At 49.3% G+C, this 26,795-nt stretch overlaps 1 protein-coding gene across 3 annotated transcripts in view; it reads right to left on the bottom strand.

The window, feature by feature from the left end:
• LOC146208068 (uncharacterized) overlaps window positions 1-16,457 on the bottom strand; it is a 38,684-nt gene extending 22,227 nt beyond the window's left edge. The window contains exons 1-2 of one of the 3 annotated variants that reach the window (XM_084591748.1): window positions 15,882-16,445; window positions 9,411-12,050 (exon numbers count right to left, since the gene is read on the bottom strand). In XM_084591748.1, coding sequence (XP_084447874.1) covers window positions 10,676-12,050; window positions 15,882-16,150 — 1,644 coding nt within the window. In that variant the 5' untranslated portion in view covers window positions 16,151-16,445 and the 3' untranslated portion in view covers window positions 9,411-10,675. Of the gene's footprint in view, window positions 1-9,410; window positions 12,069-15,881 lie in introns of those variants that run through there. The other 2 variants (XM_084591747.1, XM_084591749.1) reach the window with 2 other exon arrangements.
• Window positions 16,458-26,795: the final 10,338 nt, after the last annotated feature.

Raw genomic sequence — 26,795 nt, 5'->3', positions numbered from 1 at the left:
GCACGTTAAAGATCCCCGGGTGGTCGAAATTACTCCGTAGCCCTCCACTACGGCTCCCCTTTCTCTCTATCCACTTTCACTCCCACCTTCATCCCTTCCCATACGGCGCGGTTCGGGTGTCCACAGAGCAAGTGTGACAGTTACTGCGCCTTTCCCTTCCTGTGAACCAATTTAACTTTATTTTAACTCGCGGAAGTGACGTTGTGTCACGTGCTTGCGCGTCAGAGCGTCGTCTGCTCGAGTGCTCCTACGGGATATGGTTTGTCAATACGCCACCCGGATACGTCGACTGCGACACACGGACAAGAACCGTGAGTGTACAAGGCACATTTCAAGACCTTTTTTACGCAAATCGGAGCTCGGGAGACCGAGCTCCGACTGTCTAAATCCAGCGTCGCTCCGGCGCCCTTGCTTACCCGAACGCCAGGCCTAGTGCGGCGCGAACGCCACGGCGGCAGTCATGGAATACGCCGTAGTTGGGACGAACGCTTCTCCAGCCGAATTCGAAACGCCAGACTGGAAGACAATTGTTTCTTACCGTACCAAGAACCCCAAAGCTGAGTCATTAACACCTCAGAAGAAAAATGAGCAGTCCGAGAAACCGAAGGCGAAACCTCTCCCTCCGCTACATCCGATGAAACCGCTACCCCGACTCCCGGAGAAGGACTATAAAATCATCTACAGACCAACGGGTGGCGTAGACATCACGCGCTACACCGAGAAATCTATCAGACAAGCGATCGCAACAGCGAGCGGCGTCACCGCGTCCGCGGCCGAAAACGACCAATCTAGAACCAACTCTGCAAAAAATGTGATCACCATATCGACGCCGGTGCAGGCAAACGCACTACGCTACGTCTCAGTCAAGCAAATCCAAATAGAAGGCAAAGACATTGTTATGACGTCGTACATCGCCCCTCCGGACAGGGCCCTGCAAGGCATTATCTATAGGGCTTACGATGGCGAAACGCACCAAGAAATGATGACCGAATTCCGAAAAAGAAACCCGGACATCGTTCAAGCACGCACCATGGGAAGAACATCAAAGTCCCTCCTGCTTCACTTCGACGCGGACGAACTCCCAGATAGCATCGCCTACTTCGGAGTCCTGTACCCAGTTTACCCCTTCATTCCTAAAATAGAGGCGTGCACGAACTGCAGAAGAGTCGGTCACAGAAGAGACGTATGTCCGGAGCCACCACAACAACGGTGCCCGTACTGCGGAAACCAACACCTGAAAGAAGAAGTCTGCGACCCGGTCTGCATTATCTGCGGAGGAGGGCACCGCACAGGCGATAACAGCTGCAAGAAGCGATTTCAACGACACCAAAAGAAAATGTCGGAGCACCAATCAAGACCCAAATCACGGACATGTGACGACCCAACATCTACCGAAAGGAAGGACCGCTCGAGCTCCTTCCCGTCCTTGGACAGCGGACGCAGCAGCAGCCGTAGCGGACGGAGCAGCAGCGGCGGACGAAACGGAAGCAGCAGCAATGGAGGAGGCGCCACTAGCAGCCGGACTCAGAGCCCCGGGCCGAAACAGGTGAGCTGGGCAGGAGTGGCCTCTCATGGGAAGGGGATGGAGCTGCAGACATTACAGTCTAAACTAGATCAGGCACTCCATCACATTCAAATTCTCACGGATAGAATCAAACACTTGGAGGAGGAAAATAGTAAACTAAAAGCACCCGCCATATCTAAGGACCCACCTCCGAAACCCCTCCCATTGCCGGAAGTCACAGAAATGGAAACTACTGTGACCGCCTCAGTCGAAACCCCAGTAAGCGTAGTTAGCAAGGAAGAAACACCTCGCAAAAAACGAGCAGTAGCAGCTGACGTAAGAAATACCTCAGTGGAGGATAGAGTCCCAAAACTCGAACAAAAAGTGGAGGAGCACAGCGAGAAACTCGATAGTCTAACCCAAAGAGTTGATAATTTAACACAAAGACTCGAACAACACATACAGGATGTAAATCACAAATTCGGAGTAATTGACACCGTTTTACAGGAAATTTTACACCGGCTTCCCCCTTTAGCTCAAGGGGCGCCAATTGATCTATCCCAGCAAAATGGCCAATCCTAAAACCGTAACAATTTGGCAGTGGAACTGCAGGTCTATGCGCAACAAAAAAAAACAGATCTGCAGTTACACATTCAATCGCAATCCGAAAAACCTGACGTTATAGCGATTCAAGAACCCAGAATGTCTCGACTAAAACTGCCAGGGTACCGGGCGGTTCTGCCATGTCACATCAAAGAAAAGCCTTTAACCACTACGTTGGTACATAGAAATCTTACCGTGGTTAACCACGAGATTGAAAACGTAGAGCTCGATTGTATATTAATTGAAATTCTGCCTAGCAGAAGAAACTCCTCTTCTCTGTTCGTACTAAACGCATACAGCCACCCCAGGGCACCGGCTGGACCAGCGAAAGCCGCTATACTCAAAACCCTCCAAATCGCAGGCCAAAACCCAACCCTAATTGTGGGCGACTTCAACGCTCAACACGTGCAATGGGGACACGCAACCATGTCCAGGAAAGGAACGGCCCTAATGGATTTTATCCAGCAAAGAGGGCTCACCCAATACACGGACCCCATGCAACCTACTAGGATAGGAAACAGCGTGACCAGGGACACGTGCCCGGACCTAACGATAGGCAAAAATCTCCCAGACTTAAGCTGGAGCAACACCAGACAAAATCTGGGAAGTGACCATTATATCATAATGTCTAAAATCACCATTGCCAATCTCAAACCCCAACCCAGAAAAAACAAAATCACCGACTGGGACAAACTTAGGACTATCCGCGACCAAAACAACGAACCAATCATAGACTTAGAACACTGGACACAGACCCTCCTATCGGATGTGGGAAAGGCCACTAAGGAACTAGTACATGACTTAGGCGTAAATACGGTTGACAGCCGACTTACGCACATGTAGGAGGCAAGGCAGAGCCTAGAAAAAAGATGGCTTAAGCAAAAATATAACAAAAAGCTTAGAAACAGGATCGTCACACTCACGAAAGAAATTCAACACCACACCGCAGAACTTGCGAGACAGCAGTGGAGCCATATTTGTGAAAATGTGAATGGCAATCTAGGCACGAGGCAGACGTGGAATCTTCTGCGGCATCTCCTTGATCCGGAATCCAACAAAGCTACCACTCAAAAGGAAATCACCAAAATTTTAAACATAGACCCAGGCACGGATCAAGATATTATAGACACGCTACAGCAGAAATACTTCTGCACAACCCGTGAGACGAAGTCCCTGCCCAATTATAAAGGAGAGCCTAACTCCATCCTGGATGCTGACATAACAATGGCGGAAATAAGAGCAGCCCTCTTTAAGGTACGTACAACATCCGCCCCAGGAGAGGACGGCATTAACAATAAGACACTCAGAAATCTCGACGACGCTTCTATCACAGCCCTCGCGGACTTTGCGAACGAGTGTTGGAGGGAGGGAAAACTCCCAGCGTCTTGGAAACATGCCATCGTTAAATTCATCCCAAAACCTGGCAAGAAGCTCGCGCTCGGAAACCTCAGACCTATTTCGCTTACTTCTTGCATAGGAAAACTGATAGAGCACGTCATACTAGACAGACTCCAGTCCCACATGCAAAAAGAGAATTTATATCCAAACACTATGGTCGGCTTTAGACCACATTTATCAACACAGGATACGATGCTAAGACTAGCAAACGAAGTCCTATCTCATGAGCAAGAAAGGAGTACCAGGGCAATCCTAGCCCTAGATTTAACCAAAGCCTTTGATAACGTTAAACACAAAGCTATCCTAGAATCTCTTTCACTGCTCAATGTAGGCGCAAGAACGTTTAACTACATCAAAGACTTTCTCTCCGATAGGACGGCTAAAATTCAAATTGGCACTATCAAATCCGACACCTTCACTTTAGGAGATAGAGGAACTCCGCAAGGATCGGTCCTCTCCCCCTTTTTATTCAACATAACCCTAATCAAAATGGCACACGAACTCGCAAGAATCCCAGACCTAGAACACTCTTTGTACGCGGACGATATCACCCTTTGGACCACCAAGGGGAGTATTGGCACGATACAAGATACGCTACAACAAGCGGTAGACGTAGTCGTAGAGGAGGCGCAAGCCGCGGGACTCGCGTGTTCCCCCCAGAAATCTGAGTTACTCATTCTACACCCAAAGCGTCAAAGAAAGAATAAAGCGCCTGCGATAAAAATCTACGCGGAAGGTGCAGCCATCCAAGAAGTGGAAACACTAAGAATCTTGGGAATGCTCATACAGTCAAACCAAAAAAACGACACACTAATTAAGAAACTGAAAAACACCGTCAACCAAATTTCCCTCCTCCTCAGACGAATCGCGAATAGGCGTGGAGGAGTTAAAGAAGCTGAGACCAGGAAACTAGTAGAAGCCTTCGTTCTTAGCAGAGTTATCTACTCTACACCATACGTCACCCTCACAGTTAGAGAAAGAGACGACCTGGATTCACTAATTAGGCAGTCCTATAAAATTGCGCTAAACCTCCCTCGTCATACCCCAAATGAAAGACTACTAAAGTTAGGAATTCATAACACCTCAGCGGAAATGGTGGAAGCACACCTCACCGCACAGTACGAACGACTGTCAAGTACTGAAACGGGACGTTTCATCCTAAAAAAAGCAGGAATACAATATGAAGGGACCCGGGCCCACACTTTGCCGATCCCAAGACACGTGCACGAGCAATTAATAGTCCGTCCTCTGCCTAAAAACATGCATCCAGAATATGATACGGACAGAAGGGCTAGAGCGCAAAAATTACACGAAAGATTTGCAGTACAGAAAGACACGGCGCACGTGGACGTGGCAGAACATGCGGACAGAAATGCCTTTTCCCTGGCAGTTGTCGATCATCGAGGTTCTCCCCTCGCATCGGCGACAATCAATAAAACAAAATTTCCGGAGGAGGCCGAAGAGGCTGCCATAGCTTTAGCCATTACCTCCACCACTGCCAAATACATCCTTAGCGACTCTAAAACCGCAATTCGAAATTTTGCAAAAGGAAGGGCCCACTCCGCAGCCATCAAAATCTTACAAAAAAATCTCCCATACCCGCCTTATCACATTGATCTGGGTCCCTGCCCATTCGGACCATCCTGGGAACGAGGCAGCGCACCAATTTGCCCGAGGATTCGTAGTTAACCGGGAGGTGCGCTGACCTGAGCTCAGGTCGGCTAGGGAGCGGATGACAACCTACAAAGAAATTACTACCCACTTCAAGAAAGAAAGACAAATCTTCCCAGAACCACATCGATCTCTAAGTAAAACACAACAAGTCACCTGGCGCCAGCTTCAAACAGACACTTTCTTTAATCCGTACATGTACTCCATATGGCTCCCAGAGCAGTTAAGCCCTGTCTGTTCTCTCTGTGGACATCAAAAGGCAGACACACCACACATCCTATACTCATGTAATCAAGACAAGCCATCACAGAGTCTGCAGCTCTCTACCCAATCTCAGTGGGGGGCCGCGCTGCTCAGCTCCGACCCGGAGGTTCAACTCCGAGTCACGGAGCGAGCCGAAGAGGTCGCCGAACGACATCGTCGGTCGGCCACCTGGCGTCCGGCCTAGAAGAGGAGCCCACCGCGGGGACGGGAACGCCAACCCACCCCGCGCCTACGACCTCTTCTTTAATAAAGTTTACCTCCTCCTCCTCCTATTTCCTTGTAGAGGCGTGTCTAAACGTGGCCCTTGCAGAATAGTATAACCTATTTGGCAACAGAAGCGGCAGTGCAGGACAAAATACATTGTCTACAAAATTGTTGAGCTGCCAGAATAAGGTAGAAAATTGCCATCAATGATGTGCAGTCGGCTGTTTGTTTTCATATCCACAATTGGTTTGAACGTGATGCCGGACACGTAAAGGTAAACAGAAAACATTGTTTAGAACTAGCTCTGCGTTACCACTTGTATCTGAGCTGCTCAAGGTCACTTTTTTTTTTTTTTTTGTAGGGAAGGGTTTATGGCAGGAATCCGAGTACTCGTGTTTATATAAAGGTGAAATGAGCACCGCGGAACGTTAGCTTTTCATCACTCCATATTTTTGTTTCCTGTTGCCGACAAGTAACGTACTTATCTTGCAGCCATGGAAACAAAGCTGTTTTATGGGGCACGGCGGAAGGATAAAGGCGTCGCGCTTGTGCCGCTACATCCGAGCGATTCGGAGCTGGACTCCAGCGATGACGACGCTTCTGATGAATACGGACGAGGTGAACCACGGCAGCAAAGTCTGAACGTGCAATGCAGTCCTTCAGATGACCTTGAGAGTACTCCAAGTTGTAATACAGACCAGAGGCGCCACTCAGTGACCTGCTCTGGCCTTCCTACAAAGAAAGCAAAGAAAGGTACACGTGTCCTCGCCCCTGTACACTACGAAGAAGACGATACAGAGGTTCGCAAACCAAAGAGAAGCCGCGAGAAGCCAAGAGCTTGGAAAAAAGTGGACATCCCCAGCCTACAGGTTCCTGAAAGACTTCATGTATCGCCGCAAAATGTGTGCACTCCGTACACATACTTCAAGTCGTTATTCACGGATGAGCTGGTGGAGTACATAACTTACCAAACATATCTGTACTCCACTCAACAGCAAGGAAAGAGCCTGAACACATCACCAGAAGAGATTCGGCGCTTCCTTGGCATTCTTGTGCTCATGGGAGTATATAAATTTCCATCGCTTGAAGACTACTGGTCGTTGGAGGGGCGATTTCCGCCTGTCGCTGATGTCATGCCATTGAAGAGGTTCCAAGCGCTCAGGCGGTATGTCCACCTCGTGGATAATCTCAGTTATGTTCCGGATGGCGATCGGTTCTTCAAAGTCAGACCGCTCTTCGAAAAGGTTAGAGAGCAGTTCTTAAAAATTCCAGCAGATAGCAAGCAAAGCATCGACGAGGTCATGGTTGCTTATAAGGGGACACGTGCCGGGAGCCTGCGGCAGTACGTCGCGAACAAGCCTGATAAGTGGGGCTTCAAGCTGTTCTGTCGGTCAAGCTCAAATGGAATCATTCACGACCTCATCATGTATCAAGGATCAAGCACATTCTACAACGTGCCAGCAGGCTCGGCTGATGAAGGACTCCTTTTGGGTGCAAAAGTCGTCGCGACTCTCTCCAAGACCATTGAGGAGCCTCACACCAAAGTAGTGTTTTTTGACAATTTTTTCACTAACTACGATCATGTGCATAGATTGTCGGTACGAAAATGTTCCTTGTTGTCCAATGTTCCTTGTTATTCCTTTGTTGTTGTTTTTTTTTTGTCTTCTAGGATATATTGTACACTGTCTGTGAAATTGTGACTTTTTTTGCCCACTCCTGTATGAGCCTGTCAAAAGACTTACAGTATAAATAAATAAATAATAAATAATACACCTAATGAAGACCAAATTTGGGATTCACTGCGTCGGCACAGTTCGCGGAAATAGGACAGGTGGAGCGAACGGTGTCCTAAAAAGTAACAAGGAACTTTCAAAGGAAGAACGTGGGTCTGTTGACTTCTGCTCATCGGACGGGATAATAGCTGTGAAATGGCACGACAACAAATGCGTGACCCTTCTAAGCAACGCCCATGGTGTGGAACCAGTGTGCACAGTACAGAGATACAGTAGCGCACACAAGTCAAAAGTGCCCGTGAGTTGCCCAGCAGTAGTGAAAGAATACAACCAGCACATGGGTGGCATTGACCTTTCTGATATGCTGGTTCACCTCTACAAAACCCCGGCCAAATCTCACAGATGGCATCTTCCGCTTTTTGGATATGCCATTGACGTTTGCATCGCTAATGCTTGGCTCGTCTACAAGATTGACTGCGAAGCATTAGGAGAGAAAGCGATGACATTGAAGACTTTCCGTGTGTCTGTGGGAAATGCACTGAAGTCGGCTCTGCAGCTGGTGAGCCCTCGACTTGTTGGAAGACCCCCTTTGCGCAGCCTCCAGACAGGGACTACGGTGCGAAAGCATGCCCTTCCCACAGATGACGCCAGGTACGACAATATAAGTCACTGGCCAGTGGCCGCTAGCGAGCACCACCCGAAGTCGCAGTCAACACAGCAGGTCAGGGGTCGCTGTGCTTTATGCCATAAAGGTGTGTCAGGCTTCAAGTGCGCCAAATGTGACGTCTTTTTGTGCCTGAAAAGCGGCAACAACTGTTTCCTTCAATTCCACCTCAAGTAGAACATGACTGACGCATGTCAGTTTGCCAGCTTTGTGCTCCCTATCTTGGCAGATGAACAAAATTGTTGACGCTCTGTATTTTTCGAAATCGTTGTTTAAGGTGTAGGTCGGCAGCCACGGTGAGGGATAGCCCATGCGTCCGCTTGCAGGCCATGCGAAATATTGTGTCGAGTTACTTGCGGTCGCTCTTTCATAGCTTGAGGTGCGGGGGCATGTAGGTTATGCAGCTGACGATAAAGGCCTGAATTAGACACAGCGTGTCGTTCTCTCTCATACCATTCTTCTTGGTCATAATACGTTAGATCATTCTGCTGACTTGTTCGCACGTCGCCGGAACTTATAGATAGCTGTTACGTTGACCCCTTTGCTGCTAATGTGCAGGCCGAGAATGTGAATGGCGCGTGCACTTTGGGAGTGGGTGTATCGTGGATCTTAATTTGGATCAGTTCATTGGTGCCACGGGGGCGCATGACTAGAAGAAGTTCTGACTTCGCAGAACAGGTGAGTCCGCAGTCGGTGACGTGTTCTGCATAGTGTTGGCGGCTTCTTGGAGTGCATCATCGATTTGTCCTGCATTACCTCTTGTTGTCCAAATGGTGATGTCATCTGCCATTTAGGCAGATGACATCAGGGTTAATTTAGGCAGATGACATCACCTTTTCTGATATTCCCATTGAGGGCAACATGAAGCAACCTTCGAAAAGATGCACTAAGTTAATGTGCTCGATGTTGAGCACATTTCAGTCTTTAAGGCGAGAGCCTTTATAGGCTCATGAGTGTCCGTCCGTGCATGCGTGCGTCGCGAGAAGTTACTTCCTCGCGAGATTCCGCGAGATAGTGATGTCCTCGCCTGGTGATGACTGTCATGACTGGATCAGACGTCATCGCGGTGTCACAGCCAACATGTCTAAACCGTAACTGACGCCATCATGGCTTGACATCCGGTCATGACCGATGACTTCACCAGGATTCGCGCGTATACGAAGCTGACCCCGTCAGGCGTCCGATCTAGGCGTCAGTGCGACGCATTTCATTTGGCGCTTTCTCGAAAGCCGCACCACACTGCATACAGAAGACTCAGTAAAGCAAGAATTAGCGACATTTCAAACAAAGGCTTTTGCCTCGTCGCCTTTTAGTGGTCCAAAGTGCCCCCTAGAATTTTTAGGGGACTAATGACGAAGACGAGGAAGGTCGACCTACAGCGCCAGTCGCCGAACCCACTTCAACTGCGATTAGTTCTATCGCGTCCCTAAAGCTGCTTAATTGGTAGCAAGGTTCTTGGCGCGTATTTCAATGACCTCACTAGAGGGCTATAAAAGCGCCATGATAAGGCGCGCTTTTTATGAAGCATATCTAAGCAGGCTTCAGAAATACACAGCCATTTTATCTGATTGTGTTTTTCTGTACCATAGAAAGCCCACTAAATGCTAAATTTAGATACAACGAAAGCGAACTGCATGGCTTTCACACACGCGTTACAAGTGGTCTCGATTTGTTATGGGCTCCTAACCAGCTTTTTCTGTTTTCGTACATGCGTTCAGTAAATCCGACTGCTGCTATTTTTTACTTCGGAGAGCTTACGAAAAGCTTAGCACCATGCTAGCTATCTGTGGCGTACACAGTGGCATTATAACTATAGCTTTGCACGAATATTATTTTCGGATATATGGCAGTCTACATATGCGCATATACATACATATTAATGTATCCATAGGCACACCTCTCAGAATATGCCCGACTACTGCGAAAAATACATATACGAGTCTGTCTTTGAACAAATGGTTGTAGCTGTACACTGACCAGGGTTGATCATTATAGAGATACATGGGACGTTATATTTCGCAGAGATAAATACATGAAAATTAGCAGTATATGATTTCAGTCAATCTAGATAGATACTAAAATCAGTTTACATGAACATGTAAGCACATCTTGTCATGAAGTAGACTCAATAATCAGTAAATACATGCTCTACGTATTACTATAAGACCATAAAAAATACAGCCGAAGTTTTCAACCAAGAAGCGTCATTGCTCCATCAATGACTCGCATGAACTCCATGCAACGAAGACACGGTATTTTTCTTACTATATATTTCCGATCAGTTTAATAAGGTTTAGCATCCAAGCAACACACTTCGGAGTTCAATCTTTTTATCTTAAGAATATTGAATGCGCACACTTGCTTGATTTCCTGACTTCCGCGAGGCGCTTGAAGGATAGGCACTCAAAGCCCACTGCGCCTACCAGATGACTTTGATACAGCTAAGTGCACGCGTCCTTCTCTTTTTCTCTGTGATATCAGAGCTCTCAGTGTTTTTTGATGCTGACGCCTTTGAGGAAACAGTTATTCGATGAAACCCCGAAGCAGGGCATTTAGGGTACGAAAATCACTACGTTGACGTCAGAGACGTTGCACAAATCTGCACACTTGAGAAATCGAGTCTTCTGGGTCTCTCTAGTACTCTCCCTTACGTGCTCTCTTCATGAAAGTTAGACCATGAATGCATGTTGCTGCAGGTAGGTCAGATAAATTTCGATGAAGCTTTGAAACAGTCCTTTGATGACTAGGGGACTTCGGTGACTGCTTAGTTGTTTCGGATATCTGCAATCCTGCAAATATTTGCCCCTGCTTCACTCTGTTGACCCCATTCAGAGATCCATGTTCAGACTCACTCGTCAAGACAATACTCAGCGTTGAAGCAGTGTCTTCATGGTGAAATGAACCCAGAAGTGTTTTTCGAGGTGTCTGCGGAGATGTGTTCTGATCTGTGGGCTGAACCTTTTGCAGAACTGTTTGCTGAACTGTTTGCTGAACTATTTTCTGAACTGTTTTCTGGACTGTTTTCTGGGCTGTTTCCTGGACTGTTTCCTGGACTGTCTGCTGGACTGTCTGCTGGACTGTCTGCTGGACTGTCTGCTGGACTGTCTGCTGGACTGTCTGCTGGACTGTTTCCTGGACTGTTTCCTGGACTGTTTCCTGGACTGTCTGCTGGACTGTTTCCTGGACTGTTTCCTGGATTGTGTGCTGAAGGGCCATTTGAAGGGTCTGTTGAAGCGTCTGTTGAAGGGTCTGTTGAAGCGTCTCTTGAAGGGTCTGTTGAAGCGTCTCTTGAAGGGTCTGTTGAAGCGTCTCTTGAAGGGTCTGTTGAAGCGTCTCTTGAAGGGTCTCTTGAAGGGTCTCTTGAAGGGTCTCTTGAAGGGTCTCTTGAAGGGTCTCTTGAAGGGTCTCTTGAAGGGCCTTTTGAAGGGTCTCTTGAAGGGCCTTTTGAAGGGCCTTTTGAAGGGCCTGTTGAAGGGCCTTTTGAAGGGCCTGCTGAAGGGCCTGCTGAAGGGCCTGTTGAAGGGCCTGTTGGAGGGCCTGTTGGAGGGCCTGTTGAAGGGTCTGCTGAAGGGTCTGCTGAAGTGTTTGCTGAAAGGATTCTGGAAGGGCATGTTGAAGAGTTCGTTGAAGGATTTTTTGAAGCGCTTGTTGAAGCTCTCCCTGCGGCGTCTGCTGTAACTCTTCCTGAGGCGCTAGTTGAAGCACTTTCTGCGGTGCTTGTCGAATAATTTGCTGCGGCGCTTGTTCGAACGTTTGAAACGTATGCTGGCACGCTTGCTGCTGTGTTTGCTGTCGTGTCTTGCGAATAATATGTTCAGGTGTTTCACCGGAACTACCAGGAGCGTGAGCAGTAGAGCTTGGAAGTGCACCTGCTTGTTCAGAGCAGGCGAGAAAGATCTCTGATGATACTTCCGGGGATAAGCTCACTGCCGGTTGTAGCTTCTGCCCTGTACTTCCATTCTGTACCATGCATTCCTTGCACCTTCTCGTAGTTGTTTCTTTCAAGCTTCTGCGAGTAGAATAGTTTCTGCAATGAACATTTCAATGAAATGCAATGAAAGATTCAAAAAATTTAATGTACGACAAACTGGGCAAAATTACATACAAATAGTTTTTTTATTGGAAAGTGGGCCCGTAAACCCCTCCCAAAGCGCCCGCGCCTCACCATCGAGAGCTTAACAAGTCTGGTGCATCACACTCTGTCCCAGCAGGAAACATCCCGACTACCGGATTGGTGATATAGAGCCAGCGAATGAAACTGAGTGCACGGGTATAAGTGGTGGCGAGGGAATTCGACTCGGATCCACGCTCGTAGCTTCATTTTCTGACCTCCCAAGGAGCGTTCATTAATCATGGTATAAGCTTCTTGGGTGCGTTACCCTTGTAACGTTGTCGACGAAAACGACCCACGTCGGCTGCCGTCCATGATTGACCACAACTGTTATGACTACAAAGTTGGGGCTTGCTTCTACGCTTGGGACACTAGCTCACTGCTGCATTGTATTTGTGGTCATGTAGGCGTAAACACCGGGATTTTGTAGTTATTTTAATGCCTGGAAGTGTTTAGAATTCTGCCAGTTATTCTAAAGCTACTGGGCGACATCACAGTGAAGGCAAGCAGCAGCAGAGGCACGAAAGCAGGCAAAAACTAAACAGATTTTGAAACGTGTCTGAAGCAGATTAGCATACATACGTTTCGTTTTCCCGACACTGGTGAGAAATTCGTGGTTGCGATTCATGCTAATCGGTAAAGTAGCTATCCACTTGCCTCGCAGGAAAAAGAAAACCGCAGGACGGAAGCAGCGGTGATCACGTCTTGGTAATCTTACTTTATGGAGAGGAATGAGCTATGGCCGGATGAAATGTTCTGTTTAAGGTCGCACGTACCTTAGCACGCAGGATGTTATGCTACTCCTGAAGCATGACATTGTGGAATCTAAGACGAAGGATACAAAGGTGATATTAGGGCTGGATCAAAATAAGGCCTTCGATAACGTAAAAGAATAGGGACTGAATGAGGTAGGAGTAGGGGTAAGAACCTATAACTACATCATGGATTCAATGTTTCAAGAGCGCACTTCGGAAGTGATTCAGCTAGGAAATAGGAGGATATCACAGGGGGCAGTCCTGTCACCCCTACTGTTTAATATGGCCATGAGGAAGTTGCCAGGGCAGCTAAAAACGCTTGGTAACCCGAACCTTAAATTCAGCATGTAGGATGCACGAGCTGAGCCACGTCCGCTACCTCATGCGGACAGAGGAGAAAATAGAAAAGAAAGGAAGAGGGAGACAGAAAGACGCGCGTCGCAGCAGCCGTCGTCCACAAACGAAGCGGTGGAGGGTGCAATGACGGCCTACAACAGGTACAATCGTCGGTGGCAGGCTAGCCCCCGCCGTACCAGTCCCAGCCCTGCAGGGCCAGAAGCAGCCACCAACTGTCGCAGAAAAAAACACGCAATACTAACAGTTCAGCGATGAGCTAAGCTCAGACAAGTTTTTCTTTTCATTTCGAAGTCATGGGAGGCATACAAAAGTAGAAAGTTTCGTTTATATTTCAAGAACATTCCCCGAGATAATTTTGTATGCACGTATGGAGGTGAATAGGTTTATATATCTGCAATATCTTCAATATTTCTGCAGTTGCTTTCTAGCTGCGCTTGGGCTTTTATCGTTTGTGTAAAGCTGCCCAGCAGAGCTTGAGTGCAAATATTACTTGTCAAAACCACCACCTGCTTTCAAATTTCTCATTTTATGTTCCGTCGACCCCAATTTCAGCGCTATAGGTAAGCCAGCTCACGTCAACACAATTCTTTTCACTGTCAGATTAATGCAGCCCATTTTGTAAGCAGCGGTCGTATCAGCTTTCTGAGAAGTGTTTCGCAGAGTTCCATGGTGTGGATACGGTCTTCTCTTTCACAGATCAGCTGCGGACGTTATATGAAATGAGAAACTGCTAAAAACAAACATATTACATATAGCCTGTTGCTTCATCTGACCTCCAGGCAGTTCAGGACCTTATAACAAAGGTGTATATAAGGTGCATAGGCTAACTGCGTCAATTTATGGATATCTCAGGCGTCCAGCACAGATGTTTTGGATCTTTCTAGAGCCGTCGAATTCACCTGGGATTCTTCGAGCTGTGCCGTCAGCAGAGTGGCCAGTTCGTCGCTTCTACTTTCTTCTTTTTTTCGCTTTCATGTCGCATGTAATGTGGATAGGTCGGAAACACAGCTAGCAAGGAGCACCGGCGGAAGATGAATCGTTAGCTTTTGTGTGTCGTGTGGCTAGGGGAACACCACAACTCCTTAAAAGAACAGGCTAGGAATCTTGCGGAGCATTGCCGCGCTTGTAGCAATGAAGAGAACCATAAGCGGAACAAGAAAAAGTGCACAGCGCTTTTTTCCAGGACCATATCGTACATTTTAGACATCGTGACAAGCTGGTTTGTGAAATTACGAAGACTTAACACATTAAAAAATGTCAAAATTTGTGTGTTAGTGAGCCGTCCGTTAACTTGTTAGATTGCGAATTTCATTACTTTATTTTCATCTACTTATCTACTTAGGTTTCTCTTTTTTTTTTCTTCCTTCTCCAACAATGAGTGGCACGTGTTACTTCCTATGTTACTGACTTTGTTATGACCTATAGCTTCCCTAAAAGGAGGCTGCTTCTTTTATGTTATTTTTTTTTCCTACTGACCAGTATGCATTGCGTGCTTCAGCAATAAACTCCAATGGCGAGTTAGCGCTTATCCGTGTCGTCCATCCGTCCTTCGTGTACTTTTCGCGCTATTTTTCATCATGAACTTTCATCAACTCGCCCAACTTTCGGCATTACTAAGCGTCTTGCATTCCTCGTTTTTTAAGTCCAATGGGTATACCAGTCATGCACCACTCGTCCCCGGCCCGCCTGCTTCTTTCCTCCGTGGGAAGTATTTTAACTCGGCCACGGGTTCCATGCGACGTTTTCCTCAGACGACGTTCGCGCAGCAAAAACGATCGCGCTGACTCGACAAAGCAAAGCAGCAGCTAGCGCCGCCGCGTGTCGATCGTCGAGATAGCACATAACAGCGACGCTATCTGTTAGAAATCACGAAGTGATAATTTCGACACCACTTTGCTTTTTGTATCAGCGTATGTACTATATAGGCTTCGCAAGGATTTGCATGCTCGATTAAATGAAGACTCATGCCTTTAACGCTGTCACGTATGCCCTTAAAACCAGAGCTCAAGTGTTGTCCAAATTCTTTCAAACCACGCTATCTGATGTTTGAATCGCACGGGAGCTCATGTTAGGAGATCGTCAGACCTTTCCTTGCGTTGGTGCTGCGGAGTGGCATGCAGCAGTTGCCCGGGGTGGTGCCGCATGCGCTATAGGGCGCTGTTAATATAGGCACCGATCACAGACGCACATATAAAACTGTGAACCAGGCGGCTAGACAGAGCAGTCACAATGAAAATACGTTTGCAACACAGCCGACGCACTCCTGCGACGTCTGACCATCTGTCCTGACGGCACTTCGTCACTTAGTTTCTACTGGCGGACTAGTTCGTTCATGTTAAAGCAGTAAAATGTAGCAGCGCTTACACATGAGAAAGGGGAGAATAGACGCATGACTGTCAACAACCTCAACCCCTATTTTCTGATGTACCTAACTTAAGCGCGCCTACCAAGGCAGCAATCTAATACAAAATAAATAACAGCATAAAATTACTTTAAACATAAACTTCACTCACTCCGCATCAGCTGCACTTACGTCTGCAAATTAGACAAGATGTAAGCATTGGTTTCAGTAAGGCACTAACTAGAACAAACGTACGTAATTTGTGGCGACGCTCACCCTTCTGGTGGAGCCTGTTTAGGTGCCAGAGCCTCGGTCTTACGACGTGAGTCACCGCGGCGGGTACTTCCTGGCGAAAATTCCAAGCTGAGGGACGACTTCGGCGTTGACGATAGAGCCCAAGCAGCAAGCGACAGCCATCGGTCATGCTGAAGTGAAGACCTGCCCGGTTTCGCGCTCGCGCTGTCTCTTGGATGACTGCGCACACTTCCAGGGACGTTCTCGTGGCCGCTGTTGTCTGTGAAGTCGAGGCGACGCCGTGGTGCCATCTTACATTTGGTGGTATTTCGACGTTGGAAATCGATTCACTGTCGAGCACGGACCCGCATCTACGCAACTCTCGCGATCTTCTTGAGGGAAGTATTGTACTACCGTGAAAATAACCGTCAAATTTCGAGCGACGTACTCGAGCGGCTGTTTTCTATGCGCCTCAGCATGCCACAGATAGCAATCGTTCTCGCAAGACGAGCGGCGCAGTGCCAGTCACTCTGCCGGCGGCGGCCGAGTGCCGGTGACCATCACACACACACGCACACACGCACACGCACATACACCTGGGAAATGCATAGCGGCCGATTTGCGATCATTCCAATACGTATAGGCCGAAACGCCTTCCTTCCTGCCTTGTCATTTTCGGCTTCGAAAGTAACTGTTGTACTGTGCGAAGGCTGGTGGCCAGCGAAGCGGGCTTTGCTCCCTGTACTATACATTAAAATCGGAAATCGCGCATTGGTCGAACGAGGCATCTCTTGAACTGCGGGAAAGGAGAAGCCATTGTTGGCGACGGGGCATCCGACCACTCTGGACGGGGCATCCGACGGCCACTTTTAGACCACTGGAATGATTGGCATTGCTACCGCGTGCGCGCGCGCGCGCAGAAGAACGCCCCTTTGCGGCGAGGTTGTACGAAGGTTGCCATGTGTCCTCTAGCTTCACTTTCACAAAAGTTCTCTGTTGTCTTGCAAGAACGGTGTCGGTGTGCCATCAACGTCAAAGAGGTTGCTCAGTTTCGAGCGAAGAGTTTGAAACAGACGTCCTGGCCTATGTGAACGTCTACCCACAGGCCAGCTGAGAGAAATCGTGGATGCATTGGAATGCAGTCTTTCTTCTGTTTAGACAGTTCTCAAAAAGCACAACATGTATCCGTACAAGGTATGCCTGCATCAAGCAGTGGAAGGATCTGATTTTCAGCGCCGGCTCGGATTCTGTAACTGGTGCCTAATAAAATGCGAGGAGAGCCCTGAATTTTCAAAGATGTGGACCTATGAAGCGCACTTCTTCAGCCATTCCGCGGCCACATTCCATTCCGCGGCCGCCAACCCACATTGGGTACGAAAACTTAAGACATCAGGTTCGGTGCTCCGGAAATTTATGATGCTGGAAATTTCAAAGGACGCATTGTAGGCGCCTACTTTATACACGGGAACCTCACCGACAGGAACTACAGGTAGCGCATCCTAAATGATGTGAGCAAATTTCGTTCGCTCAAACCACGACTGAGAGCACCACAATCGCGGCGCACAAATGCCCTAGTCACGTGGTATTATTTGTATTTCGCGGGCTTTCTTCTGAGCCCGGAAAAAAAGATGCACGTGAGACTTTCTTTATCGCAATTAATGAAATGGGGGTTTCTGAAGGTGCTCTACAACTTTCCAATTGACATTTTTTGTCTAAAGTTGATATTTAATAAATTAGAGAAATTAACATAATTAGCTAATTAAGTAATTGCAAAACAAAAAATTGCCTGTAGTGCGCAAGGAGGCTGGTAGTTGTATGCAATTGGTTTCACTGACCTACCTCAAATATATTATTTTGTACCCCTTGGTTCAAATTAGCTGGGACACCCGGTATATACAGGTATGGCGCCAGGTATGAGATCCGACTGATTACGAATGAATAAATTTGTCTCAATAGGTTCGTCTCTTTCACTCCCGAGTGTTTGTTTGCTATTCTCTTGATTAGCCTACACTTGGCCTACAGTCGATTCGAGTTTTTGTATCGTTTCGATGTTCTTACCGTTTGACTCTATCTTAATACCCAGCACTCTAATCGTTTCTACCCAGGGTATTTTGTCCACGTTTACCGTTAGCGTTATCCCGTGTTTCTTGAGCTTTTTTTGTCTATATTGGGGCCTAGAAAGAGCGCTTCCTATTTCTCGGCAGAGCATTTGAGTCCTATTTGGTTTAGGTACAACTCAATCTTCTCAATCGCGGTTTCGGGCTTGTTTTCGATGTGCGCGTCACTGCCTCTGGTAACCCAGAAGGTAGCTCAACCGCCTATATTGTGTGGTCGAGTTCTTCTATGCCAGCTATTTTTTTCGCTAGACCAACCAATGCAATGTTTTAGAGTGCTAGTAGAGAGTTTTAGCTTTCCGTGATCCGCAATCCGCTACCGTGATCCGCCACCGCGCGTTCCACTGCGCATGCCCAAATCCCTTTGACGCCGATAGATGGCGCCACATACTGGATGTCGGCACATAGACCTGCCGTGTCGGAACCAATCAGCTTGTGCGCCCCGCCCACGCACGGTAGCGGGTCACGGTGGCGGATCGCGGATCACGGTAAGCAAAATCTCTCTAGTGATAGGACCGAGGCTTGGGAGTATACTTCGCTCCCCAGTCTGATACTTTTCTCTTCCTTCCACCATCATCATCAGCAGCCTGACTATACCCCCTGCTGGGCGAAGGCCTCTCCCACATTTCTCCAATTAACCCGGTTTTGTGCAAGCTGCATCCACTTCTTAACCTCTTCCGCCCACCTAACTTTCTGCCGCCCCCTGCTACGCTTTCCTTCCTTTGGAATCCAGTTTGTTACCCTAACCGACCATCGGCTATCCTCTCTTCGCACTACGGTCCCGCCCATGCCCATTTCTTCTTCTCGATTTTCACTAGAATGTCAGTAACTTGAGTTATTTCTCTGACCCACTCTGCACGCTTCCTATCTCTTAATGTTATCCCTACCATTTTTCGTTTCATAGCCCTCTGCGTTGTCCTCAACTTAAGTAGAACCCTCTTAGTTGGCCTCCACGTTTCAGCCCCATAGGTGAGTACAGGTAAGATGCAGCTATTGTATACTTTCCTGTTGAGCGATACCGTTAAGCTGCTAGTCATAATCTGCGAGTGTTTGCCAAATGCGCTCCATCCCAATCCTATTCTTCTTGTTATTTCCTTTTCATGGTCCGGATCTGCGGTTACTACCTGTCCTAAGTAGACATATTCGCCTACTACTTCCAGTGCTTCGCACCTAGCGTAAACTGCTGTTCCTTCACGAGGCTGTTGAACATTACCTTAGTCTTCTGCATATTGATTTCCAAGCCTTCCTTCCTTCCTAGTCAGATGTTAACTGTTCTATGAGAAAGATAGTCGTTGATGTAATTATCTACCAGAGTTTGTAGGCGTTCTGGTACGGCTGAGTGGTCAATTAACGTTGCCGAAAGCTTTGGACACGTCTAGACCGACTATTGCTCTCGTGTCTAACATTTGGTTGTCTAGCACTTGCTCTTTAAGTTGAAGCATGACGTCGCATGCGGAAAGATGTGCTCTGAATCCAATCAACGTGTCAAGGTAAAGTCCTTGTTCTTCTAGGAATCCGTTTAGCCTCGTTTGAATTACGTGCTTCATTATCTTACCTCACATGTGGTAAGCCAAATGGACCTCAGATTTTCTAGACTTAGTTTTTTACTTGTTTTTACTTGGTTTCGGAATAATGACTAGGTTGGACTCTTTCCACGCAGATGGGATTTTGCCCTTGTCCCAACATTCCTGCATGTACGCTGTTAGATTAGTTATTGATGCATCATCCGAATTCCTCAGCATGTGATTGCTGATTTTGTCTGAGCCTGCTGCCGTTTTTGCTCTAAGTATGTTTAATTCCTCCCTAACCTCTCCGATGGTGATTGGTCCGTCCAGAATGGGATTCTCTACGCCCTATAGTATTCGGGGAGGGGTTTGGGGGTGTCCATTGCAGGTACCTGTCCCTCACTTCAGATATTAGTTGGCCTTGGTTTTCATATACGAGTCTCTGTAGTTGTTGGTGTGTCTCAAGTTTTGTCTTATCCAGGTCTAAAAGATGTCTAAGCATTTTCCACGTGTTAGCTTGCTAATTCCGCGATCCATGTGCTCGCAGTTGCCCCACTTTTCCCTGATTAATTACAGCGCATGCTCCTCAATATATCTGTTTTGTTTGGCCAAGAGCTTGCGTACATTGTCCCCCTGTTTTTGGCAAGCTTTACTTCTAGCTTCCTTTTCTTGCCCCACAGACCTATCAAGCGCTTGTCCACCTCTTCTTGCGCCTCGTCTTTTTTCACCTCTTTGGCTTCTTTAACTGCAGCAAGAATATCTCTAAACCAAGATTTTGTCTGTGATCCGTCTTCGGTGGTCGCTTCCTAGGTCCGGCCCCGTGTTACACCACCTGGTCGCGATTTGGCTTTCGATAAGTGTTAAGTCGGGCGTAGTGTCCCTACTCACGCTATTTACCTGTCTTGTAGGTTTCATGGGCTCCGTGATTAAGATAGCTCTTTCTGTGAAATGCTGCCTCAAAGTTCCCTCCCCTCCATGTGCGTAATTTTGTACCACTATGCGTGGTGATGCGCGTTGAAGTCCCCTACATTGATTGGATTTTTACCCGTGATCTGTTTACGACCCCTGGTGGTCTCCGGTAAAGAAGAGCGAAGACAGCGAAGGACAGGTGGCGCAAAAAGAACTTTTCGAGCAAAAGGTATCAGACCATCAATTTTCGACGAGGGAAAAACGGAACGTCGAGTGAAACGAAAAAAAAAACAGTGCTGATAGTTTACTGCATTCAAAATACAGCGCAAGGAAAACAATCGTTGAGCCCGCATTTCGAAACGAAGAGGCGTCGTGTGCTGTGCGATGTCAGCGCACATTAAAGATCCCCAGGTGGTCGAAATTACTCCGTAGCCCCCACTACGGCTCCGCTTTCTTTCTTTCTTTCCACTTTCACTCCCACCTTCCTCCCTTCCCTTACGGTGCAGTTTAGGTGTCCACAGAAAACAAGTGAGACAGTTACCGCGCCTTTCCCTTCCTATAAATCAATCCTCCATCGAAACGACCTGGTGGTGGTGGTGGTACAAACTTTATTCATTGAAGGCCAAAAAATTAAAAAAAAAGTAAAATTATGTTGCCGCCGTTCCGTGGGTGGCCTTCCGGCTGCTGGTCGTGGCCTCCAGGTCACGCCTGGCGGCGACTTCCGCTGCCCAGGTCGTAAGCCGCTGTTGAATATGCGGCTCCGAGCTGGCCAAAGCAGCCTCCCACAGCTGCGGGCTGTTTATTTGCCAGGAGACGGGGGGAAAGTGCGCCGGACAAGAGTAAAGAATATGAGCATAGTCTGCTCGGGGAGAGCTGCAAAGCGTGCATTGGGGCGAGAAGGCACCAGGGTGAATAAGGGCAAGGCGTGCAGGGGAGAGGAAAGTGTGGGCCTGTAAATGGCGCCACGTATTCTGTTCGATTTTAGATAGGGACTTGTGAGGGGGAGGGAGGGATAATCGGGAGTTGCGGTAGTGGAGGGTGATGTCATGGAAGGTGAGGAGGGAGTCACGCGTGTCCATCCCGGGGTGGAGGGGGCCAGCTCGGTCGGTCATTTCGCAAGCGATAGAATTTGCCGCCTCATTTCCAGGGTGCCCCGCGTGAGCCGGAACCCAAAATAGTTGGATAGATCGGGAAGGGGGGGAGGAGTGCTTAAGGATATTGAGCGCAGAGGAAGAGATTCTACCCTTTGCAAAGTTGCGGACTGCGGTCTTAGAGTCGCTAAATATGAAAATGGCTGGTGTGCTGGCAATGGCGAGGGCGATGGCTGCTTCCTCTGCGGCAGTGGAAGTGAGAGCATGGATAGTGGCGACGGAGAGGGGGGCTCGTGTATTAGAGACAGTGGCCAGGGCATAGGCGGGATGCGAGAGGTAGGGTGCCGCATCAACATACACGGCGTCAGACCGTGTACCGTACTGGCACCAGAGGGTGGAGGCGCGGGCAGATCGGCGAGCGGCATGATGCTCAGGGTGCATGTTCTTGGGAAGGGGCTTGACAGTGAGCATGGAGAAGAGGGAGCTGGGCAAGGGATGGGTGACAGAGATAGGGGAGACAGGGGTCAAGCGAAGGGAAGTAAGAAGGGCTCTACCAGGGGTGGTGCGAGATAAACGATCGAGTTGTGCCACGCGATGGGCATCCACAAGTTCTGAAAGAGTATTGTGGACGCCCATCGCCAGTAGACGAGAAGTGGGGGTGGAAGTGGGAAGCCCGAGAGCCGACTTATAAGTTTGGCGGATGAGACAGTTGACCTTGTCTTCCTCGGTACGAGACAGAAAGAGGTAGGGGAGGGAGTAGACGAGGCGGCTTAGCACAAAGGCCTGAACAAGACGACGGAGGTCGTGCTCGCGCATGCCGTAGTGTCGGTTAGCAACCCGTCGGATCAGCCGTACCGTCTGCTGGACGGTGGTAGTAAGGCGGGAAAGGACAGTAGTGTGTTTGCCATTGGATTGCAGAAAGAGACCGAGAATACGGATGCAAGAGACAGAAGGGATGGGATGTCCGTCGATAGTGACGTTAAGGTTAGGAGATGAGGTTGGAGCTATGCCTCGAGCCAGGAGGAGCAGGAGCTCCGACTTGGACGGGGAACAAGCTAGCCCGACCGTGCGAGCATAATCGGCGACCGTTTTAGCGCCTGCCTGGAGAGCGGCTTCCATCTCACCAAGATTGCCGGTAGTCACCCAGAGGGTGATATCATCAGCGTAGAAAGCATGGGAGAGGTTAGGAATGCTAGCTAGAGCACGTGCCATCGGAAAAAGGGTGATGTTGAAGAGAAGGGGAGAGAGAACAGAACCCTGGGGGGTACCTCGATTTCCAAGAGGGAAAGTAGGAGAGGAGAGGGCGCCGAATGAGATCTCAGCCGTGCGATGGGCAAGAAAAGCCTTGATGTAACTATGGATTCGGGAGCCCACGTTAAGGGTAGAAAGGGCGTCTAGGATGGCAGTATGGAAGACATTATCAAATGCTTTTGTCAAGTCCAGTGCCATGATCGCGCGAGTGCGCTTGGCGTGAAGAGGGTGAAGGACCTCTTCGGAGAGCTGGAGCATGACATCCTGTGTAGAGAGGGATGGGCGAAAGCCGAACATCGAATCGGGGAAGAGATGGTTGTCCTCGAGGAAGCTCTGTAAGCGGTCTAGAACGACGTGCTCAAAGAGCTTACCGAGACAAGAGGTGAGGGAAATAGGACGGAGATTTTGAATGTCTATGGGTTTGCCGGGCTTGGGGATGAAGGTCACCTTAGCGTGGGTCCACTCAGAAGGCAGGGTGCCTTCGTGCCAATGTTTGTTAAAGAGGTCCGTAATGGCCTCTAGGGATGATGTGTCCAGGTTACGGAGGGCCTTATTAGAAATTTGGTCTGCTCCTGGTGCGGAAGTGGTGCGGAGCTTATGTAGCGCCGCACAAACCTCCCCCAAAGTGATATCTGCGTCAAGCGCAGAATTAATGGTGCCGAAGTAAGAAGGGAGGGGGGACGGAGGGGAAGTGCAAAGATAGCGATCTCGGAGTGCAAGAAGGAAATCGGAATCGGATAGCGGTGAGGATTGCAGGAGGCGCGTCACATCCCTGCGTTGCGTGGCCTTGACATGCGACGGGTCAAGGAGGGCACGTAGGAGCGCCCACGTATCCCTCAGCCCGAGATTACCGGCCATGCGGTCGCATGTCTGGCCCCACTGCTGCCTGGTGAGGTATGAGCAGTGCTCCTCAATTTCCATACCCAGGCGGGCAAGGCGGAGGCGTAGTGAGCGATTGTGTTTTTGTGAAAGCCAGCGGCGGTGCAGGGAATGATGCGCCTCCCATAGGTGAAGGAGGCGGCTGTCAGCCGTGGAGGAGTGAGGAGGGGTAGGGACGGTAGAGGTGGCGGATGAAACATCTTTGAGCAAGGTGGCAGTCCATTGAGAAAGGTCTGAGATGGAGGTGGGGGCATGTTGCCGTGAGTGGCGGAACCGATCCCAATCGACTACCTGGCTCAGACGCTGGCGGGAGGATAGGCTAGGAAGAGAGAAAGAGATGGACAGGATATAGTGGTCGCTGCCGAGAAAGACCCAGGTGTTCGTCCACGCTGCATCCACGACGTTTTTGCAGATGGAAAGGTCCGGATTAGTGTTGCGTTGGACGCTGGAGCCGATGCGGGTTGGGTCAGAAAAATCATTAAGGACGGATAACTGTTCGTTCTGGATGAATGTCCACAGCGCGAGACCTTTCCTACTGTTCCCGGGATAACCCCAGCTGACGTGATGTGCATTGAAATCCCCAAGAATGAGGAGCGCGTTGCGATGTGCGCGAGAAAGGGCTTTGCGTAGAAGGAGGAGGAGAGGAGCTGAAGGTGTGCGAGGAGGGCTGTAGACATTAAGAACAAAGAGACTGGCATCCTGTCGCCGCCGGGGGAGGAGTTCTAGGAAAAGGTGCGTGCACTCTGGAACGTCGAGAGGATGCTCTATCGCCGTGTAGTTGCGGTGAACCAGAGTGGCAATGTTCGGGGGGGATGAGGAAGAAGGATGGAAAGCAGTGAAGTCGCGCAGCTTAACTGGGGAGAAAGTTTCTTGGAGAGCGATTAAAGCGGGGAGCTCGGAGGGAGGGATGTTCTGGAGGTGGAGCTGCAGCGCGTTCCGCTTTCCGCGGAAACCACGGCAGTTCCACTGCCAGAAAATAGACGACCCTAATGGTGTCATCCCTCCTCCCCTCCTCCTCATCTCCCAATCCCCCTGCACCAGCAGGGGCACCCAGGCCTCGTGATGGCCAGACACCCCTCGAAACGACCTCGGCGGCTGCGTTTCGATGGAGGCGAAACGAAGTGACGTCCGTGTGCTGTGCGATGTCAGCGCACGTTAAAGATCCCCAGGTGGTCGAAATTACTCCGTAGCTCTTCACTACGGCTCCCATTTCTCTCTTTCCACTTTCACTCCCACCTTCCTCCCTTCCCTTACGGCGCGGTTCAGGTGTCCACAGACAAGTGTGACAGATACTGCGCCTTTCCTTTCCTGTGAACCAACCAACCAACCAACCATCGAAACGCAGCCGCCGAGGTCATTTGCGAACCCGGGTACTCCGTCACAGTAGTCGGGCGTCTTACCACTGCACTACCCCGGCAGGGCTGCTGAGCCACCTCTCGCTCGCATATTACGCTTCTGGCAGCCCCGGCACACCACAAGCCTCATTTGGACGTCAGCACATGCCGGCCTCCCTGGCAACGAAGAGGTTAATTCCCTAGCCCGAGGTCTTACATTCCGGGCTAGTGAAACGGAGCCCTCTCTACAGGCCGGGGAGCGCCTTATCTCTTTCCATGATATTCTCTTGTACTACCGGGACAAACGAAGGGAATATATACACCCCCAGCCCCCTCTCTCACCGTAGCGCAGGCCGTACACTGGTGAAGTTTGCAGACTCGGACGGCTCCATACCCTACACTTCTACATGCCCGATACCCAGACCAGTTTTCCTCATCATGCAGACTGTGCGGGAAACCAGGACACTTCATACACGTCCTTCTTACATGCACCACCTTTCCTCGTACCCCATCACCGAACGTCGCAGAGTCCTACTGGGAGTCTCTTATGAAGAGCACTTCAAGTCAAGAACAACGGAAGATTATCTCCAGTGCTATGAGGAGGATCTCTTCAAGGGCTTTCTTTTGCTTTATAAGGGTGTCTCCCACATAGTAAGGGAGCACCCAAGTGACATGCAGGGGGCTTCGCCCCCACTGTTTGTTAAATGGCACCTCTCACTCTGTTGCTGTGGCTGTAGGAAGAAGGAAAAGAAAATGCACGGGCCTGCTACTTGCTCTGTAGCTGAGCCACCTCCCCTGCCTCGTGCACAAAAGAGAAAATAGAGAAGAAAAGAAAGGAAAGGAAGAGGGAAAGAAAGACGCGCGCCGGAACAACAGCCGTCGTCCACAACCGAGCGGTGGCGGGTGCAATGAGGCCTACAACAGATAAAAATTCGGTGGCAGGCTAGCTCCCGCCGCAAGCGGCGGTGACCTGCCTGCCCCAGCCCCATCACGGGAGTACCTCCGTTGCCTCGTGCGGACAGAAGAGAAAAAGTACAGAAGGAAGGGGAAAAAAAGAGGGAGAGAAAGACGCACGCCGCAACAGCCGTCGTCCACCACCTAAGCGGCCGGGGTGGTGCAGTAGTCAGACGCCCGACTGCTGTGCCGGAGTACCCGGGTTCGAACCCGACCTCGGCGGCTGCGTTTCGATGGAGGCGAACCGAAGAGGCGTCCGTGTGCTGTGCGATGTCAGCGCACGTTAAAGATCCCCAGGTGGTCGAAATTACTCCGTAGCCCTCCACTACGGCTGCTCTTTCTCTCTTTCCACTTTCACGCCCATCTTCCTCCCTTCCCTTACGGCGCGGTTCTGGTATCCACAGAGCAAGTGTGACAGTTACTGCGCCTTTCCCTTCCTAACCAATTATACCTAAGCGGTGGCGGGTGCAATGAAGGCCTACAATAGGTAAAAATTCGGTGGGCTAGCGGCGTTGACCTACCATCCCGGCCCCGTAGGGCCATGCATAGCCACCCTTCCGCCGTTCTCCCCGCCACTGTTTCGGTGGTGGACGACGGCTGTTGTTACCCGGCGCGCGTCTTTCTCGCCCTTTTTTTCTTTATTTTTTTTTATGTCCGCATGAGGCAGTGGAGGTGGCTCAGCTACAGAGCCAGTAGCAGTCCCGTGCATTTTCTTTTCCTTCTTCCTACAGACACAACTGTGCCCCTATCTGTGACTTTCCTTTCATGTGAACCATTATTATTATTGGAGAAAGGAAGGAGCCTTACCTTAGCCTACACCTAACCAGGTCAAGATCGTATTTTCAAAATTTTCTTGTATTATTGTACATTGGTTTAAATAAAAATTGTACCCCGCCGCGGTGGCGTAGTGGTTAAGATG

Source organism: Amblyomma maculatum, chromosome 1 (assembly GCF_055883805.1).
Source record: "Amblyomma maculatum isolate TAMU_Amacu chromosome 1, ASM5588380v1, whole genome shotgun sequence".
Taxonomy (NCBI): domain Eukaryota; kingdom Metazoa; phylum Arthropoda; class Arachnida; order Ixodida; family Ixodidae; genus Amblyomma; species Amblyomma maculatum.
This window is presented reverse-complemented; position numbering and strand designations above follow the sequence as displayed.